The sequence below is a fragment of the Anas acuta genome, chromosome 2 (assembly GCF_963932015.1).
Source record: "Anas acuta chromosome 2, bAnaAcu1.1, whole genome shotgun sequence".
Taxonomy (NCBI): domain Eukaryota; kingdom Metazoa; phylum Chordata; class Aves; order Anseriformes; family Anatidae; genus Anas; species Anas acuta.
In genome coordinates this window covers 126,189,012-126,210,008 of record NC_088980.1, presented here as the reverse complement: position 1 = coordinate 126,210,008, position 20,997 = coordinate 126,189,012, and the positions used below count along the sequence as shown (strand labels likewise).

The 20,997-nt window shown below is 33.8% G+C and overlaps 1 protein-coding gene and 1 long non-coding RNA gene across 4 annotated transcripts in view; one reads left to right on the top strand and one right to left on the bottom strand.

Moving 5' to 3' along the window:
- Window positions 1-8,039: 8,039 nt before the first annotated feature.
- LOC137851206 (uncharacterized) lies at window positions 8,040-20,970 on the top strand. 2 transcript variants are annotated; one of them, XR_011093058.1, is made up of 5 exons: window positions 8,040-8,126; window positions 9,706-9,766; window positions 10,922-11,010; window positions 18,311-18,558; window positions 18,896-20,970. It is a non-coding gene; the product is annotated as an uncharacterized lncRNA (long non-coding RNA). The 2 variants fall into 2 exon arrangements; XR_011093057.1 differs by having other exon boundaries at window positions 18,311-20,970.
- CRISPLD1 (cysteine rich secretory protein LCCL domain containing 1) overlaps window positions 8,187-20,997 on the bottom strand; it is a 40,798-nt gene continuing 27,987 nt past the window's right edge. For both annotated transcript variants that reach the window (XM_068672123.1, XM_068672124.1), the window contains 5 exons: window positions 19,377-19,420; window positions 19,214-19,286; window positions 16,986-17,061; window positions 10,864-10,994; window positions 8,187-8,993 (listed from right to left, as the gene is read on the bottom strand). In XM_068672123.1, the coding sequence (XP_068528224.1) occupies window positions 8,942-8,993; window positions 10,864-10,994; window positions 16,986-17,061; window positions 19,214-19,286; window positions 19,377-19,420 (376 nt within the window). In that variant the 3' untranslated portion in view covers window positions 8,187-8,941. The remainder of the gene's footprint in view (window positions 8,994-10,863; window positions 10,995-16,985; window positions 17,062-19,213; window positions 19,287-19,376; window positions 19,421-20,997) is intronic.

Below are 20,997 nucleotides of genomic sequence, written 5' to 3'. Positions count from 1 at the left end.
CCAACACATCGGTGTCTGAGAATTTGTGTGTCTGGAGAGTACCACATGGTTTCATTGATCAATGAAGTAACTGGAAGAGATAAAGCACAGGTAAGAGTTTTCAGTTGATTAGACTACAGGAATTTAAGTTAATTTTTAAGTCCTTCCTAATTAATTAAAAATAAAATGATGGGTTGGCATCTTTATGACTTCAAACTTAAATAATAAACTATTTAGAAATTAAGAGAAACTTGATGACTGTTCCATTTAGAAGACCTCATCAGTACTTGCTAACTAACCTAAGCAATTTGGGAATCCTTCTATGGCAATATTATAAAACAAACCACCCTCCATCCTGTCCTCTCCTTACTGGACACTTTGTTCTGTTTTCTGAAGAATTTAACCTGCTTAAAGTAGTTCTATTCCCCAGTAGTTTTAATTTCATTAGAGTATTCTGAAAGGTATAGCTGTTTTATGAGCAGTTTTAAAATGTACTTCTGAAACACAAAGAGGCAAGAACACCCTGAACCATCAATGAATATTTCTTATTTCACCTTGCAATTGTCACTAAATAACTTTAGAGCCATATTTGCAAAAAGTCAGTGCAAGTCAGTTTCATCTGCCAATCCTACGAAACAGGTAATTAATTGTAACTCACACAGATGCTCATTTAACTGATTTGTTTGCACAAAGAACAAAGCTTACTGGAAAACTGTCTGCAGGGAGTTTGGGGCACATGAGTGAACCTTCATCAGATAGATTAACATCAGATTAGCATTCATATAATAGTATACCTAAGCAAGATCCTACCACCTACCAGTCAAACTACAGACAAGTTCTCCTCTTGGCCTCACTATCCTTGGTATTTGCCTATTTTCACACATCTCAGAAAAAACAATTAGCTCTGAAATTTTATTTGAATGTTATTTGGTTGGAGATAGTAACGACACAAAAGTTTTGAAGTACTGAAATCAATCTTTTAGACTAATTCTTTGTACTTTAGCATATCTACCAGCTCTACTCATGGATCATGTGTTAGATACAGATATGGAAGTTTGTCTTCTAATATACCACATTGTCCTCCTTTTCTGTAAGAGGCATTTCACGTGTACTCTGAGGCCTCAGGTCTTCTAGCCTTTAGCTGTAAACTAGTCTTGTCTTTCTTGTTAAAGTCTAATTTTGTGTCAGATTATGGATATTAAGTTATTTAGTATATTACAAGAGACATTAAGTACTTTGTCCATGCTGTTGACCAGTGCTCAGCAAGATGCTAGGTTAGAAACAGCCTTCTAGGGAGTCGTAGATTGAAATTTTTATAGGAGTGGTTCTGAGTTATTCTGTTTTGACGTAAGAAAGTTAATAGCCGAATGTCTTCTGAGAGACCATGGTAGAAATGGTGGTTTTCCTTATTTCCTTACTTCCAACTATTTTAGTTGTTTTGATTGGACAGTACTTTTCCAGGGATTGTAGGGATTGTAATAAAAATTACAAGTTGAACTGAAGCATTAGCAGTAAAGATGGACAATATGTTTATGTTGTAATAGATGCAACAACAAATCTCCTTCCACAAGTGACTTCTTAATTCCTAGGACAAATTTGTACATACTGCAAAATAATTACAAATTACATACAAAGTAATTGACTTGTAATTCATGGAAAACTGATTTGAAATGACGTGGGCTTTGAAGCTGCTGGAAGAGAAGCTTCCCAGTAAGAATTGATTTAACATTAGTGCCAATCAAAAAATCATTGCATTTGCGCAATCTACACATCACTGGATATGTTTGATACAACATGCTTAAACACTCAACCAGCAGCAGAAGGGCAAGTCTTTACCAGTAAACTACCAAAGCCTTCTGTTTAGCTATTCCTTTATTTTAAAAATGCAAACTGATCTAATTTATCACATAATTCCTCCTGGATAAGAAAGAAAGGCTCAGAGCATTTCACAAAACTACTCCTTAGCTCAGTTATAGCCATGCCAGAGTAGGACTATCATCTCCACTGCAGCAAGCACTAAATCAACTCATACAATGTACTTCTTTGTGTACAGAACTGGACTAAATCCAAAATCTGAGACTAAGTTCTTTTGCATAAAACGATTGCTCTGTTTCTGTGTTTAGTGCTGCCTGCAGCCCAACAATCTTTGGAGTCACTCTGACACAATAAAAGAAATGCTTATTCAGAAGACATGATCTTTCAGTATGTAAAAAACCACCCACCACCAACAAGAAACAGATGGATTTTAACAGATAAATAAGGAATGAAGATTGAATTGACTATAGGGAGATTTATTTAGCAACTGTTTCCAATTTGTGTTTGGGAACTACAGTAGCAGCAATTTATGACAAGTCAAAGCCAACTTGCTATTTACATTGCATATAAACAAGCCTAAGTGAATAATTAAGCAACTGAAGTACTTGTTTTTCAAACTGTAGGCTAAGATTAGAAGATACGATACCTCTTAGCACTTCTTGTTTCTTGAGAATACTAAGAATGATTAGCATCACTGCACATACTGTAGAGTTTTGGAAGTAATTCCAAAAAGATACACAAGCAAACCTAATGCAAGTTCTTGCATTTATTCTAAGATTATATTCCTAATAAGGATATTGTCTTCATAAACAACATTTATTCAGAAATGAATGAAACACACCAAATAAAGTTTGTTAAATGTCTTCTAAAAGCCAATCCAGACTGCATAAGCAGTCTTATATTCAATGAAATTTCAAGAATATTATTGCTAATAATACTAGGTTTAGTTACAGCAATTTCTGTTCAGCTGAAATAACTGATTTTTTTTTTTGAACAGATGAATTTCAGTCAGAATGTGCTGACATTTTTATTTCATTACAGTGCTTACACTTGAAACGAAATTAGTGAATTTAAAAGCCCAAGAGTCATTAGCATTGGCAACTAAAGTACTTTTTGCGTAAAATAATACAATATTGCAAATTTATTCATGTTGTTTGGCAAACATATCTCAGTTCTTTACCAACTATTTCATTGCAAGCCTTCAGACATTCACACCATTGTTAGTGAAGACAAAAACAATGTTTGATAGAGCACTGGGGGCAAATATTGAATTGAGTAACTAGAGTAATTATTGCAGAAATCAATGTGAATAGTAAGACAAGGAGCGTCATGATGGGCCACTTTGTTCACATGCTCTTTACTTTCCTCCTTTGATCTCTCGTATTTTCCTCTGACTTATTGTAACAGGCTGGTCTGACTGGGTGCTTTTGGGTACTGCTAGCTTCTGAAAAATTTAAAACTCATTACTACTACTTTTTGCAAAATGCTATAATGGTTTTATTATGTGGATATCTGTCTCCCAGCAACAAGGGTAAGACAAACAAACCATTTAAGATGTATCATTGAACAATTGATCTTAAATTTCAGGTGTCACATTATCATCATGTGTTAACATAGAGCAGGAATCACAATTGATTTTATTTTCACAGTCCCATAGCAAGGACTTGTCATTTAATAAAAGTAGTATAAATAAATAAATAAATATATATATAATATATATATAATATAGAAATATAGTGACCATATTTAAAATACTTATAATTTATTCCTGAGTGCAAAGACAGGCTAAACCTAAGGCTGACTGTATAATGATTACTTTTCCCATATGCACAATGTATGTCTTTATAAAATCATCATAGAAGCATAGAATCATCATAGAATGGTGATGCATATAAAAAAAAATGCAATTTTCTAAACACTAAAGAACGCTATCATCTGTCTATCTAAAGCCTTGTAAGATGCATATTATACAGTGAATGAAATGAAACTCTCCAGGCTTTTTATTCTTTGTTTAATTCCCTGGAATTCCACAGATGCTATGAAAAGCCTTAAGACAGAAAGCATGACAGTACAGTATTTCATACAGTATTTATATAAATTTACAAGCAGAATATTGCACTGTATGAATAATCCTTATAACTTCCAAATATTTACATTTCTAAATCTGACCTTTTATATGCCTACAGAAATTGCAGGAAATAAGCTTTCCCTTGTGTATGAACAGGAAGGTGGCTTATCTGAGTTTTAAGTCAAATTCAAAACATACTTCAAATGCAATTACCACACAGAAGACCTTGTTTATGTGAGTAACTACATTACATATCTGCTATAGGAAATAGTGTGTCATGCATTTTGCTGAGCATATGCGTCAATACAGGCAAAAAAAGCAGATGTTATTTTTTCTTCTTTTAAATCAGCTGATAATCCATGAGCAGCTCTCAGTCTAGCATAGACATAAAATTTGAAACTTCTTCAGTTAAGAAAGCACAAACTTAGATAACAAATTATCCTAACCTGTGTTTCAGGCTTAATTCCAAAAAAAAACTTCAGACTGTCCCCTGCACAGAAATAGGACACAGGGAAGTCTGTAAACTCTCTAAAATTCTTCACTCTCCATAACGTTTAAGAAATGTTTCTTAGTTTCCTTAGTTTATGTCCAGCTAGTACATAAGCTGTCTGTTGGTATGAGTATGGGTTCCAACTTCCCTTAAACTGAACTATCCTCATACATCTATCAGAAAGATAACACTCTTAAATAATTTTAAAGAATTACCTGTTTGTGTTTTTCATACCACCGTGCTTTCATACTAACTGTTGTTTAGTTATGAAATGAGCTACTACATCCAGAAGTGATGTAGAATAGCAGAGAAATGTCTCAATTGATGCTTACAGAGAAGGTCATCAGACACTTAGCGGGTTTATATTTCTTAATATTTTAGCTCTTTCAAAATCATAAATGGCAGATATCGATGTACTAAAACAGCTTCTTATTTATGTACTTATTTAGTGGTGGAGGATTGTTATGAATCCATTGTAATTATTCCTGTTGGCTACTTACTGGTCTTTTCTGGGAGGCAAGCTAAAAACTATTAATGGCATGAATTAAGCACTACTTTCTTATAGATTATGCCCTTTTTAAATTTTGATACCATCATTTTCTAAGTTTCTGATTAACCAATCAATTCTTCAGCATTTAAAAGTTTACTTTCTTCTATATTTTTTCATTATGCTATAATGTGTTCTTTAACACTGCTAGTTACTCATCTGAGCTTTCTGTGAATTAGTTGTGACCATCTGGCATGTAGTTGCTTTGGTACAGACAAAAATATTGTGTAGCTCTCACTCACGATACAACTGCTTCAGAATATCTACTTCTTGACCCATTGATAGTTCATTTACTAGAGAATTTCTTAAGAAGCTAGAGTTAGCTGCAGATTTATATTTGGGTATGTTAGAATCATTGCATGTGGAAAAGCAACAGGGCTCCCAAGTTTGTGCAACAGATGTGAGGAGAAAGTTACTCACCTCCCTTTCTTCTTGTGACTGTGTTAGCAGAGCTGCTCACAGCAACCACTTACATACACTAGAGGTAGCCCCCAATTCACCATGTGCTGACTTTGTTGTTTTGGTGCCAAGGGTCCATTCCTGTCCCCCTTGCAAAGAAATTCCCAGCAAATGTAGGTTAGACTTTGAAGATGAGAGAGAGGACAAAAAGCAAAGACATGCAGAAGAACAAAAAAGACACGAAGAACAAAAAAAGTCCAGTAAAACAAATGGGCAGAAAAAAGGCAGAAATTTGGTATGGTAGCCATGTTTCCACCTAGGACCCCCTTCATCCATATACTGAAAGGGACAAAGGTTTGGTAATGAGTGAATATGTGACTGTTGTCTTTCCTCAGCACCAGGCTCTGCTCTGTTCAAAGAAAGAGAAGCATCTTATTTGCCTGATCAGAGAGTGGGGAGATTGCTTACCACAAAGACTCTGAAGCACCCAACAGACTTCCCAAAGCATCCTAAGGCAATTGGTGGGCACCATGGACCCCACCAGCAGGAGCTGCTGGCCTGCAAAGCCAAGCCAAGAAAGTGTCCTGCCTGTGAAGAAAGTTTTTTTGAGGAAAACAAAGGATGAGTGTTTTCAGATTATTTTGTTTCAGATGTCCTTCTCAGATGCTGCCCCTTGATTTCAGAAGTGGCCTTATTACACTTTATGTTCTGATAACAGCAACAGGGTTATTATTTTTCTGTTTTTAACTTATGGTATTGCAAGTCTATCTCAAGATTTTGAGTGTGTCTTGGTTTCAGTTAGAACAGAGTTAATTTTCTTCCTAGTAGTTGGTGGAATGCTGTGTTCTGGCTTAGGATGAGAAGAGTGCTGATCACACCCCGATGTTTTAATCGTTGCAGAGCAGTGCTTATACCAAGCCAAGGACATCTCAGCCTTTTGCTCTGTCCTGCCAACAGGCAGGCTGGGGGTGCAGTAAGAGCTGGGAGGGGACAGACCTAGGACAGATGACCCAAACTAGCCAAAGGGGTATTCCATACCATCTGACGTCATGTTAAACAATATATAAGGGTAGCTAGCCGGGGGGAAGGGGCCAGACTGCTCGGGGTGAGGCTGGGCATCGGTCAGCGGGTGGTGAGCAATTGCATTGTGCATCACTTGTTTGTACATACTATTATTACTTACCTATTATCACCATTGTATTATTATTATTATTATTATTATTATTATTATTATTATTATTATTGTTATTATTATTATTTTTATTATTATTTTTGTTATTATTATTTTCCTGTCTTATTAAACTGTCTTTATCTCAACTCACGGGCTTCACTTTCCATTTCTCTCCCCCGTCCCAGAGAGGGAGGGGGGAGGGTGAGCGAAAGGCTGCGTGGTGTTTAGCTGCCGGCCGGGTTAAACCATGACAGAGTGACTTGGAATTCTAACACAGTCATAGTCTACCTGTGCTACGTTTTCATTTCTGAACAGCGGTTAATGATAGTACTGCTCAAGGTATATAAAACTTCTTATAGTGGCTCTCTTCCCTGTCACCACCTTAAAAAAAAAAAAAGGGTTTACACAAAGACTTTTTGTCTCGCTCACCAATTAGACATATATCCCAACCAGAACTTCCAAATTGACCATTAGTCTTATGAGGCAAAGTAGGAATGAGCTTTAAAGTGCTTGCTTCCAACAAATTAACTAGAAACATTTCACACTATCAACATTTACCAGAAGAGGAAAGAGCTGTATAGAACTGGAAAAAGGTGGCATTTTTTTGTTTGTTTGCTTGCTTTTTTACAGTCACTTTCTGACAGAATTGCCCATTAAAATGAGAAAGAAATCTGCTCCCAGATACCCTGGCCAGAACTTGAAAAATGACTGGAAGACTTCATAAAACTCCTAATGTAATTAATAGAAGTTGTGTACCTATGCTGCCTCTACAGCTTTCAAAACTTCAGATTACGTCTGCTGCTTGGTCCTACCACTTGCAACACTTAATTTAGAAAAAAAAGAAAACTTTGTGTTTGCTATTTCTAATTCTTGAGTCAGGGCAAACAATTAAACAATAATGTCTGTCAAATATACTCTTATTATGTAAATTAATTTTATTCAAAACAGATTAAAAAACTAACAGAGCTTGCCTAACTACATGAGGTAGTACATGTAGCAAAACAGAAGGCAGAATATAATATTTTGAAATATGAAGAATATGAATCAGTTTACAAGTTGAAAGGAAATATAATCAACAACAGAAATAAAAAAATAACAAAAATAAAGTTTAACAGCTTTTCAGTCTTAAAGCACAACACACTTTTCATAGAAAGAAACATAGTATCACCATTACATGTTCTTCATATACCATAATATGGTAAAATTAATGCACAAGGCTGTTCACCATAAATGAATTTTTTTAAATGGTGAAGCAACAAATGACATTATTGTCAATGGGCTCCATACCACTGTACTTCCTGGCCTGCAGGAGTATTTGCCAGGTCATGAGGAGCAAGGTTAGCCTTTGTTACCATTTTCATTTTCTTAAACATTTACCCTCACAATTTTGTATAGTATACGGATACCATGTACATCTTAAGCCCACAAGCTTACAAATCATTATACATGTGTACAAATCTATGGTTTTACTGAAACCCAATTTTGGTAAATTGAATGAGTCACATGGTAGAAGTAAAGCACATATGTGTGCAGAACTGCACTGTATATCTGATGAAATTTCTTAATTTCAGGTTACTTGACTTCTCAATATGAAAATTTTCTTTTAGACTCAGATCCTCCAAGGTTATACACGTCTCACTCAATCTCCCATCTCAAGGTAGGTGAATACATGTGAAGGACTGGGTCATAAATGAATTGGGTACTTGAACTAAAGAGCTCATCAGCATCCAATAAATGTTTTATTTAAAATATTTAAGAAATAACAAACATGAATGGACCACTCTCATTGAAATACTTCTTCAGATGAAAACATACTAATACGACCCAGGACTTCTCCATGTTTTCTATTTTATTTTAAAATAGGTATTTGTACTTGTTACGATTAGTGTGAAATTGAAAACAGTCTAGCTCTTCATTAACGCTCGCATGGCTAATGCTACTGTAAATCATCAAAAAGTTATATAGATATTTATTTCACTTTAAGGCATGATTTATTATACTGAATTATTAGGATGGCTTCTTTTATGTACATTGGAAATAAAAACTCAGGCCTCCCTATGGTATAGTTTTAAGGTTACTGTTAGTGGCATATATAAAGCACCATACAATATTATAAAAAAGTCATATTGAAATATAATAATATCATAAAGAAAACAGAACATTTATGAGCTTTGAATTAACTGTATAAGAGTAACTGCTAAGAAAATATAGCAATAATTAACACAGGATTCAAAATATTGTTATATATCAATATACATTTTCAACTGAATTTTTCTCCCATGTTTACTTTTACAGATATTTTCATTAAGATATATACGTAATTTAAACTTTTTTGGTGGAAAGCAGCATATATATTCTGTACAAGAATGTTACAGCTTTATACAAATTATAGAAATTACAAGAAATGGCCTCTATTATTCTCTTCCAAGTGTTCTGTTTTCACTTGCCTGTTTTACATTCTTCTCGCTAGACTCAAACAACAGCAAATACTCTGAATGCCTTGCTTCCTGGAGGATTCTGTAAACTGAAACACAAAAAACATTCTTGGAGTTATTTTTAAGACTGACACTCCAATGACTTTTCTTTTTGAATTGTTAAATACAGTTCTAGGGTCCTGCAACATTTCCTGTGTCTACTACTCATAACTTTTACTACTTTTTTTTTTTTTTAAATTACCAAACTTTCATATTAATTTTTCTTCAAAGAAAATTATTGAGAGCAAATTGTAACACAAAAATTTCAATAAATCTTAGGTTGATTCTAATTAAAAGAATTAAGCTTTAAATAATAAAGCAAAACTCTTCAAAAAAGTTTGGGGGGAAAAGAGAAAGCATGCATCTTATGTTGGCCATTCTATATAATTCTATATAATTCTATATAATAACTATATTCAGATATAATTTTTAGACCCTGGAGATTACTCGTTCACTGGTTGCACGTATTTCTAAAGAGAATTTATATTTTGCAAATCAAAGGAAATATATTTAAAATATTGATAGCCTTCTGAATGGCTAAATGGCTTTAAAAGAAATTAAAAAAAAAAAAAAAAAAGGAGAGATTTGGTAGAATATGGTTTATTTTATACAACAAAAATATAACATTTCATATTTAATGGTGTCATGATTTTCTATTTTGCAAAACATATATGAGACCTATTTAAGAAAGGAAAACAGAACAAAAATAAAGAAGAATATGGTGTCTGCACTGGCATTGCAATCTTCATTACAATTTTTCAGCTTCACAGAAAACTTGCATGGAACTGCTCTCCTAACCATTGACTTTGGCTTCATTGGGATGGTAAAGTACAAATAATGATTAAATTTGCAACATTTTTTTTTTTGATTCCTTTTCTTCTCAGTGAGGAGATTTAGGTGGAGAACATAAGTGTCAGTAAGGAACCACTCTTTCTGAGGGAAATGGACATTAATAGGGAAAATGGGGTTATTCATGAAGCAAATGAAAGATGTATTTTAAAAGTTTCTAAATTTGCATAAAGGTTTATGAAGTAAAGGGGCATGTTCCCAAAAAAATAAAATAAAATAAAATAAAAATAAGAAAAAATCCTTTTTCTCCTACATCCAAGTTCTCTAAAGATACTCTTTTAGATTTTTCCCACACAAACTTATTGGTTTTAGAGGTAACATTCTTAGCTTTGCAAGACAGAAAGAGTGGCACAAGGGCTTTTTTTAAGGCCATTTATTTTTCTTCCTATAGAAACTGTAGCATTCTTTAAATAATTACATTTGAACTGCAACATGTAGCCATGTGTTATCATCATAGAGGATGCTAATACACTGAGTATAAGTAAATGAACTTTCACACCACTTCCATGTCTTTCAGAAAAATACTGATATTGAATACTGATATTGATTATACTGAATACAGTAAAACCATTAAAAATAGAAAATAATAAAAAAAATGTTTAATGTTTTGTGAATATCATTTATGAACCAGGTTCACTGATTTGACTCTATGTAAATTTGTAATGATCTGTTCATTGCAGATCCTCTCAGACAGAATAGATCACTGACGTTAATATAAACATTCTTTGGTGTTTTGCCAAAGAAACCAGAAGTGATTTTCTTATCAAATATTGTGTTAGTTGCAACATAAGCAAAAGAATAAACAAGAGCATTTTTTTTTTTTTGGTTTGTTTGTTTTTTATAAGAAGCTTTTTAGAGTAAAGATTTACAAGCTTAGAAGAGGCAAGCAGTTCTTGTACCACAGCCTCTCCAAAGTCACTGCAGCTGTTACACAAGCTCTGTAAATAACCCAAGTTGGCCTATTTGTTGGGTTTCTAGCACTGCCCCAGGTACAAAGATACATAATACAATACTTTGTAAACCTTATTGAGGTGAAGGGTAAACAGTCATCTTCGAAAATGGGCTCTGTACCTTTCTGAAAATATCCCATTTTGAAAGGAAGCAATGTACACCTTTCTTTTGTCTACAGGCATAACATCAACGTAACCACCTTGGTTGCGGACTACACCAGCATGTACAGCTGCTCGGCAGATACTGGATATCTAAGAAAGAAAGAGGGTAAGTTTAGTTTTCATTCATTCTCTTATTTCAAAATTGTTTAGAAGAAAACTAATATAAAGATGCCTAAGCTAAATTATAGGAAATGTAAAATAATTACAGTCATCACATGACTGATTTTATTAATCTTTACAGTACTTAAATCAGATTCATATGCCAGTTTATAGGAATATACCACTATTCAATGATCTTCTACAGTGTGATTCAAAAATCATTTATTTCAGCCTATTTCAGTTCAAGGACCTGTTCACATTCTTGAGCTTTTCAAAATGAAAGGCTTTATCCACCATCACTTCAACAGCAGAGAGGCAGTAAAAACCAAACCAAAATTATTATAGATCAGGAGATTCAGTTTAATCTCCAGCCAGAGTCAAGTACTGGAACAACAGAACAGCAAAAGCATACTGCAGTGGTATGTTTCTAGGAAGAGATGTTCTCCCTAAAAATTGACTGTAATAATTTTATCTCCAGCTCAAGAATCTCAAACAGCAGTGAAATTATCCATAATGTTCAAGGGAACATTAGAATTTCTTACATTGACATGGGCCAATATTAAAAGCTAATTATATTTAAATTATTATATTAAAATTGTAATATAAGCATCAAACAAAACAAAGAGATCTAAAACAATCCTAAGCTATTATTCCTTAGTTTTACTCAGGCAAAACTCTCCGTGAAATTAACAGCAGTTTCATCTATGTGAAACCTAAAATCTGTCCACTAATGTCTTGTCATGAAAATATGTAGCATAAATAATATTTATAGAAGGATAGTTCAGTGATAATCTTGAGAATGTTGATTAAAATAATTGATTTAAACTTGTAGAGCTCCACTACTCTTTAAGCATGCAAAAAAACAATTGCCAGAAGTATGAAACTTCTTAGTGTATAATGTATGTCCCAATCTACTTCAATACCCAGCACTACAAAACATAGCTCCAGCTACAGTAAATGTCCACTTAAAACCAAGTTGTTCTGTGGAAAAAAAGAAAAGCCTTCACTGGAATAGGTCTCTCCTCAATCAACCTTAAAAACTAAGCCAATACAAATATCAATAGCTGGTTACACAGACGACTATTTAAACAAGAGTTGCATTTCTTCCAGTTATAATTGGAATAATTTATATCTGTTCCTGTAGCTAATTTGTAATCTCAATGCTATTTAAAACAGGAACTTAAAATAGCAATGGTTTTCCTACTCCTATTTCAACCACAGAAGCTGCTAGTTTTGATGTTATATAGTTTGTCTTTTAATGATACAATATTTCTGAGAATAATGATTTGAACCTGTTTATGCAAAGAATGTTTAGCAAAGACACTTCAGAGTTTTTCTCTTCACCCTGCTGGCAGCTGCTTTTGAACATGCCAGAAGGGATACTATTTATGCTCCTTTGTACTTTAACTCTTCCTCCCTAATCTGCCAGACCTTCATTATATCCTGAACAGTAGTAGTCACCTTATTTTTAGGATTACAGCATCCTTTATGTACTCATATTATGGGAGTACCTAAAGATAATACTGCTTGTGTACAATGTCTAATATACAGGAATATAAATAGTCCCTGCAAATACAGGATTACAGTCTAAGGAAACAAAAGACAAGATTTACAAGCATTTAACTACACTGAAGAATTAGAAGAACTCTATTAATTGCTAGTACTATAATATTGTAGCAATTTAGTTTTCAATTCACATTGGAGATATAAAGCAAGCTAGACGTACAACAGAGTAAAATAAAAATCACAGTTTGTCACCTCTGTAATAATAACCACTGCACTTGTTGTGTATCACTAGAAAGGACGATACCTTCATAATTACATTTGAGGGTGGCTAAAATAATGACTACTTTAATGCTATTTGGAAGTTTATGATCAAATGCATAAGAAAGTAAAGATAAAACAATGGAGGTAGAATGACAAAAGAGGCCGACTTCTTGTTAGAAACTATTTCCAGTATAGGGTGGAGTCATTGCTAGAGTTGGTACCACAATTGATTACTGGATGGTTAGGCTAATGTAAAACATTTTAAACCTAAAGGCAAGATGCTTACATGGGATATGTGAAAAAGATGAGGTCAGAAAAATGGGGTTGAAGAGGTCAAATCAAGAGATGATTATCAGATGAAAAATAAACTGATATTCTAATGCTGCTTTACAGATGAGCCTGGAGCCTGGCTCATCTGCTCATAAGGTATCCACAAATGTGCATACCTTATGAATATATGAACAATTAAATGAGTACAAATTCATAAATATGAGTTATATGTATACCAATGAATAAATCCATATAGCTTTATCACATTTTTTTTGAGGAAGTTTTATCTGCTTTGAGCTTTCAAGAACTTTCCATTGGCTTCATCTAAATCGAATCAGATCCCAATATTGATGCCGTAACATTTACTACTCAGTAATGTTTCACCACCCTGATCACACTTCCCAGAACTGTTAAGGTAAAATTCCTCTTAATTTAAACTGAATAGGATTTCAAATCTCTGTCTATCACAGAATTCAGTATATTATTGATAATTTTACATTAGCAGCCTCATAACACTTTCTGCAAGTGTTCTCAAAGATTTGGGTCTGTTTGTTTAATTTTTGTGAACTCACCCTGAAGGATATATAAGGCAGTATTTTAAGGTAACATAAACATTTCATGCAACATTATACGACTCTGCTTTATTGCTGTGCTGTGAACCCTCTGACATTCATTAGTATTTAACAGGTCATAGAATCTGAATACCAAGCTGCTTAATTATTTTCCTTCTTTAGCTACTCAGCAAAATACCAAATATCTACCACACCATAGCAGTACTCTGCAAACCACAAGCCTTTCTCCCTCAGCCTTGCAGAACTATAGAACTACTTAATAGTAGTTTTATATCATATTTCACTACAGCAGAGAACTATGAAAGTTTTCGCACAAGAGGTAGGGAAATATTTCCGCATATGGTTATTGAAACAAAAATTCAAAATCCTCAGATGGTATGAGCTGATAAAACTCCATAATTTTTTCAGATAAAAGACTTTTGCTGATAGGTAACCACCAAAAGTAGATTCTTTTTTTTTTTTTTTTTTTTTGTAGAATTGCTCTATCAACACTCACAATGTAGAGCTACTGCTACTAGAAAGTGGTTGTCTTTGGGAAAATGCTGCCTCCTATGAAAACAGCATGATAAATACATACAATATAAATCTTATACAAACAGTCATTGCAATCTCAAAGCTAAAAGAAAAGGGTGGGAGAACCGATAGGATAAAAGTTCTGTGGGGCACTATCTACAAATCAGAGAACAGATAAAGGAGTAGCAGTAAAATATTAATGAATATAAGAATGAATGACTGATCAGACCAAAGCTAGATACAGAAATGCTTATCTAGATTCTCATGAATACTGCAGAAATGGTTTTGTAAACATATGTTTTTGATGTGACATCTGTTGTTATTTGTTTTTATTTAATAAATATTGTTGTACATTTACTGAATGCAAGTGGCCTAAGTACTAGTGCAAATAAATAGTCATGTGCATGTTATTTGTACATACATACATATGTGTTGTTTTTTGTTTGCTTGTTTGTTTGTTTTTTAATGAAATAGCATCACAAAAAATCCACCATAGATTTTGTGGAATTCACCAAGTAGATTCCACAAAATTGCAATTTGCAATATGCTTGCTATGACAAGTGGGTAAATGAATTCCCTGTATCTTCAGACAAATCTATTAATACATGAAAAGCTGAAAAAGAGGATATATTTGTTAAATATTCTCTATAATCCTGAAACTAGTTCAGTTATAAGATAGAATGAACAAAATATACAGTCATATTGCATAGTGAAATTTCCAATAAAAAGGATCTTATCTTTAAAATAATTTAAATGATAGAAACAAAGAAACTGTAGAAAATCACATAAAGCCAATAGTACCAATGGGAACATATAAATAGGATGTGTCTGTCTAAATCTTAGCTAGGTGCCCTAGGACACTTCTGTAGGAAACGGAAAGAAATTGACAGATCTAGTAGGCTATTCATCCCATACTGAAGGAGATACTCATAAAAGGTCAAATGAATTCTGCTTTGCCTATTCATCTCTTTTACCACTGCTACTACAAACTGCTATAAACATAACACAGATGTCCAGTTTCAGTGTGGATATCTACTCTCTCAACATCTGAAGTTAATAGGAAGACTCCCATCCCTGTATCTTACCTGTATTTATGTCCATTTTTTCCTAAAAGCAGTATGGCTGCACACATTTCTATACAATGGACATGAATAATGAGACAGTATATCTACAATCATTTTAAAGCACAACTCTCTAATACTAATTAAAGTAAGCTGGGACTTTTCTAGCCAAAGCAAATATGAGATTTTCTCCTGTATAAATTAAACAGAAATAGGTCTTCTTTCTCCCACAACATAATCTCTTCTGTCTCACAGGGAAAATTTAGCTGTTACCATTCACTGCAACCTCAGAACTGGAAGAAAACTGTGTTTGACAAAATTAACTATCACTGAAACTATTTTCACTCCCCTCTTATGCACATTAAGAACCCAGTTGCACAGGCATAGATTAGTGTTGCTTACTGAACTGGAAGAGCTTCTCATGCACAGAGGACAGGGACACAAATTATACAAGCAATCTACTGAACACTAGTTAGTTGCAAAATAATGATGAACAATTGTTTGCATACTATTTTCACATATTTCGAAGAGGTAGAAAATACTGAAAATCATCATCCTACCCAGCTGGGCACCATACTACTCTGTACGACAGATAGAGTTCCACCATGCAGCTTATTGGTAAAAATGTGAACTGCTCTCACTGCCACTACATAGTGGCTTCTCCAAAGGGAGACGAAAAAGCAGAGAAAAAAAAAAAAAGACTGAAAAAAATGCAGTATTAGTCTTTCACAATAATATAACTGTGAGATATTTTACTCAAATATATCAAAATCCTTCTTCAAATATTTAGCTATCTAAAATGATCTACAATGATAAGAAATATCCAAAACAATGAGAGTGTTGACATATATTTTCAGAATAATTTTTGGTTAATTGGAAAGAAGCTTTGTTTACATTAGGGTCTAAAAGGCAAGGGTTTATATCATGGAATGGCTTGCGTTGGAAGGGACTTTAATGATCATCCAGTTCCAACCCCCCTGCCATAGGCAGGGATGCCACTCATCAAATCAGGTTGTCCAAGGCCCCATCCAGCGTGACCTTGAACGCCTCCAGGGATGGGGCATCCATATTCTCTTGGCAACCTGTTCCAGTGCCTCACTACCCTTACAGTGAAGAATTTCCTCCTAATCTCTAATCTAGAGATTAGAGATTACTCTTTTTTAGAAATTACTTTTTTTTAATATTTTTTTTTTTAATTTTTTTTTTAGAAATTACTCTTTTACTCTAATCTCTAATCTAGAGGTTAGACTACTCTTTTACTTTAAGACTACTCCCTCTTGTCCTATCATTATCTACCCCAGTAAAGAGTCCCTCTCCATCCTTTTCATAAGACCCCTTTAAGTATTGAAAGGCTGCAACAAGGTCTCCCTGGAGCCTTCTCTTCTCCAGGCTTAACATCCCCAGCTCTCTCAGCCTTTCTTCATGGGAGAAAGAAAGGGGGCTGTTCCAGCCCTCTGATCATTGTATTAGATGGCTGATGAGTATACATTGCCAATACTGAGCAAATCAATGGGAATTTTGATCAAAAACTGAAAACATGTATCCAGAAATTGCTGAAATCTAGAATGAGTTTTTAATAAAAATTCCATATCATCAGCGGCTGAGTACTTAAATGGAAGTCTCTGACAAAACACTTCAGAAAATACTGTTATAGCACATCTTTTTTCTGATATTAGGTCTAAAAAAACCTGCATGTGGAGGAAAAATTGATATTTACATGATAGTATTATCTTTACATTATAGCTTGTCATAGGACTTTATATTTCATTATATAATGCAATGAAAATCACATTACTTACATCAGAATAAATTCGTGTTCCAATTACTCGAGCATAGTGTGGATTTGCCTGCATACAGTTACGAGGACAATACACCCTGAAATATGGAAAATAAAGCACACTCAGGAACAATGATATTAGAGTATTACTATATAATATATTCAACATCAGCATTATTGAGTATCAATCTATTTGATGACGCATACAGACATACATACTGACGCTAAAAGGCTATCAGTTTTTGAGCTTTGGTTACTATTGACTGAAAAGCATTGCTGATGTAACTTGTGGTTCACAATAAAGTGCTTGAAAACATTCTTCAACAGGTCTGGTCTTCTTCCTCCTTTTAGATAAGCAGGTCATTTCTTCATTTAACATATGCGAGGACAGTAGAAAAGCCAGCGTATCATTATCTGTTTTGACAGCATTCTATCCAAACAGTATAGCTGAATACTTTCTCAGGAGATGCATACATGAATGAAGACCTGTTACGGTGCTGATGAGCTGGTGATTAAAGAAATTTAGCAACTTATCGTGAGGGTGAGCACTTAACATCTATAGATAAAATGGAGAAACTTGGAAAGTAATGAGATTTTAGGGGATCAGAATGCTGCTAAAACACAGTCTGCCTTATTCATCTGCATTTACTTAATCTTTTAGAAAAAACTTTCTGTGTTTCATGAATCCTATAGCTCCAATATATACAGGACAACTATGCGGAAAGATAGTATAGTGTAGTATAGAAGGTAGCAAGCATTGTGTTTGAAAATTATAATATGCTACAAGGATATAGGAAACCTCAGATCTACTCTGAGAGGGTGTTTCATTAAAATTGGGTCATGACTTTACAGCTCTGAAGCCTTCCTTCTTGGGGCAGCACTAGGAAAACATCCTTCACTGGGATACTATCTACACTCTAGTCAGTATCTGGCACGTCACAGCCCTTGGGTCTTATCAGATGGGTCATTGAAACAAGCTGTTGCAGCTGGAAGGGAGAGTTTTTCTCTGAAGGAAGCAAGAAAGAAGCTTTAGAAGACTTGATGATTTATGGTTAAGGCACAAGAAGGAAAAAGTAGCTTCTACAATCAGTGCCATTACTGATGATTAGCGCTTGTAGTTCCTGAGACTACATTTTCAGAATTATGTTAAGGACATGCACAGAATCTTGAATGGATCATTGCTGTTCAGAAGGTTCTTAAACTGATGTTATCAGAATTAATCGGTCATTTTAATGCTATTTTTATTTTTCTTTTTTCTTAAAGACAGACTGTATTTTTCTCCTAATGAAGCTAGTTTTATTTCATTTATTTATTTTATTTATTTATTTTATTTATTTTTCAATTAAGGAAAAAAATAAAGAAGGGAGAAGTATGAGATTTTATCCATCCATTCCTGCATTCCACTCCTTTGCTTGCTTCTCCACATCTTCCAGCTAGAAAGCTAGGAGTCACAGCCAAACACCAAACAAGTCCACGGACCCAAGTGCTACATGAAGCAATGTTTTCCTAGCAGTTCTGGCTTTGTGCTTGCTTCCTGTATTGGCGGTAGGATTGCTATGAAAGTACTCCTGTGGATACCTCCAGCTTAGCTTGCGGTAAATCATGCTACAGAGTATTTACCTTTGACTCATCTATGGTTTTCAGAACTGTTACAGATTTACTTCCTCAAAATATTGAGGCATAGGCTTCTTTCAATAAGTGAAAACATAAGCTTCAAAGAAATGGCACATTTCCTTGACTGAAAGCAGTTAACTGACTTGCAGACCATACCTGACCTTAACAATATATACTTCAATCATTTTGCAAATATATTTGCTCACTCCAAAATTCCCAAACAATTTGATAACTTCTGTGACAAATATTTTTATCAGTTCCTTTTATTGTATCTGTTTTACAGGTAAATAAATTGAAATAACATGTCTTTTGCTCTAGGTGCATAGATTTAATAGTGGAAAATTAAAAGGAAAAATGGATCTTTCCTCACAGTGTTTAGACTAACCAAATCTTCACTAAGATATAACAAGAGAGCAAAGAAAGATCAGGAGCTTCTCCTTGTGAAAAGAGCCTGCAGATTATCTTTCACTTACCTGGCCTTCTATTTACACCAAAGACAAATATGTTAGTAAAACATTTATGACTTCACTTTTACAGCTTTTACTGTCACCTTTGTCAATGACAATTACAGATAATTATTATCTGATGGAAAATATGGGAGCACTTTGTAATAATAAAAGATTCAAAGAATTTTACCTTGGACAGTGTGAGGCTGGTTTTTGAAAAGGACACAATTGTTCTACTGTTGTTTCACAGGTGATAGCTTGAACTGAATAAAGTAAAACAGAAACCAATTAATGTGTGCTATTTAGAAAACTGTAATTCAAAGTAACTGAGTTTATAAGAAATAAATACTAACCTGTAACTTTAGAGACTGTGAAGGAATTGGCAGATTGGTATTTTCTAAACAAGAAATAATGGAAATAGTCAATAAATAACATCTTTTAATGCTTTATGTCTTTTATGTCATTTTAGCTAGTCAATTTTTTATTAGTAAATATAGAAGAAAATTCAAGACATTGTCTCCTTCGTTAACGAAGGAGACAATGTCTCCTTCACTTATTCCTCACTTACGTCTTCTTAACGAAGAATTATGTACTATTGTGCTACACAGAAGCAGAAGTTTGCTGAAACGATGAAGAGAAGGTATAGGCTTGGTCCTTTATTTATGTATTATGTACTATGTATTTATGTAATATGTATTTAATCCATAAGGCCTCTAACATATTTTTTCTAGCACCTCAATCACAAAACCAAAACCAAATTAGACATTACTGTCAGCTATGATACAATTATTATCTGTACCCACAGTAAACAAAAATGAGTTTGGATACCTCACTCCTGTGTTCTGATACTCAGAAGATAGTGCCAAACACGCTCTGTAGAACAGACACTCGTATGGTTTTGTCTCAGATGGCATAGAAATACACAGATTTCAAGTGATGGGAAATCAATTCCTTTCACTTTGAAAAAAATCTGTAGTTTAATTACCACTACTTTTGTAAGAAAGTTGACTCCTAATCCATCAGTATCTATTTGCTTATCTCTTTGTCTCGAAAAGATTTTAAAAAGAGATAATTGCATCTTCATTTTAAGGAGGGGTAATTTAAACCACAGTCAAATAATCTGATGACCCAAAGAAACACATTACTTAATTGACAATTAATTCATTATTTAATCAATTAATATCAATGCCTGAAACAGTGCTTTCTAGGCCTCTGAATTTAGTCTACCTAGCCAGTGTTTCCTTCTATTCTGAATTACGTAGATCTGTTGACAAGAGAAATTATGACAGGTTTTACAGCATGTGAAATCAGTTTGCAGAGAACAGAGAGACACAGAGACACAGCAGAAACTAAATACATCATTCAATATAATTCTGTTTTCTTTCAATACAGTATTACTCATACCCTCTTGCATGTACACTACTATTACACATACACTAACATACAGCAATGTACAACTCTCCAGAATACATTAAGATATAGTGAAGTGTAGTTTGCAGATATTATTAGTATCTTAGATTCCAGCATACTTTAGTTATTAATGGATATTTATACATGGTAGCAGTCAAGCTGAGAGACTCTACTTTTATGTACTTCTTTTCTGGTTTTGCTTTCAGCATGTCAGTGAGTATTTGGATCTATTTTCATATACCAGTCTCTGGATAAGCACCTGAACAGTGTAGTACAAAGTCCAAATTAATTTTCCACAGCATGCAGTATTATTCTGTTTTTGGCCAATGCAGAAATTGAGCAAAGTTTTGTGCAAAATATCATAAGTATATTATGGAATTGTAATGAAACTATCAAAAATGTAAGTAGAGATTTTATAGAGAGTATTACCAGCTTTGTAATAACAAATACAGTAAATGTAAAAACATTTAAAATAATCTAGTTTAGCGTCAGTGTGTACTACTTTTTTACAATAAATCATTTACATTTACAAACAAATTATTATTGTGCCACTTTTCTGTACAC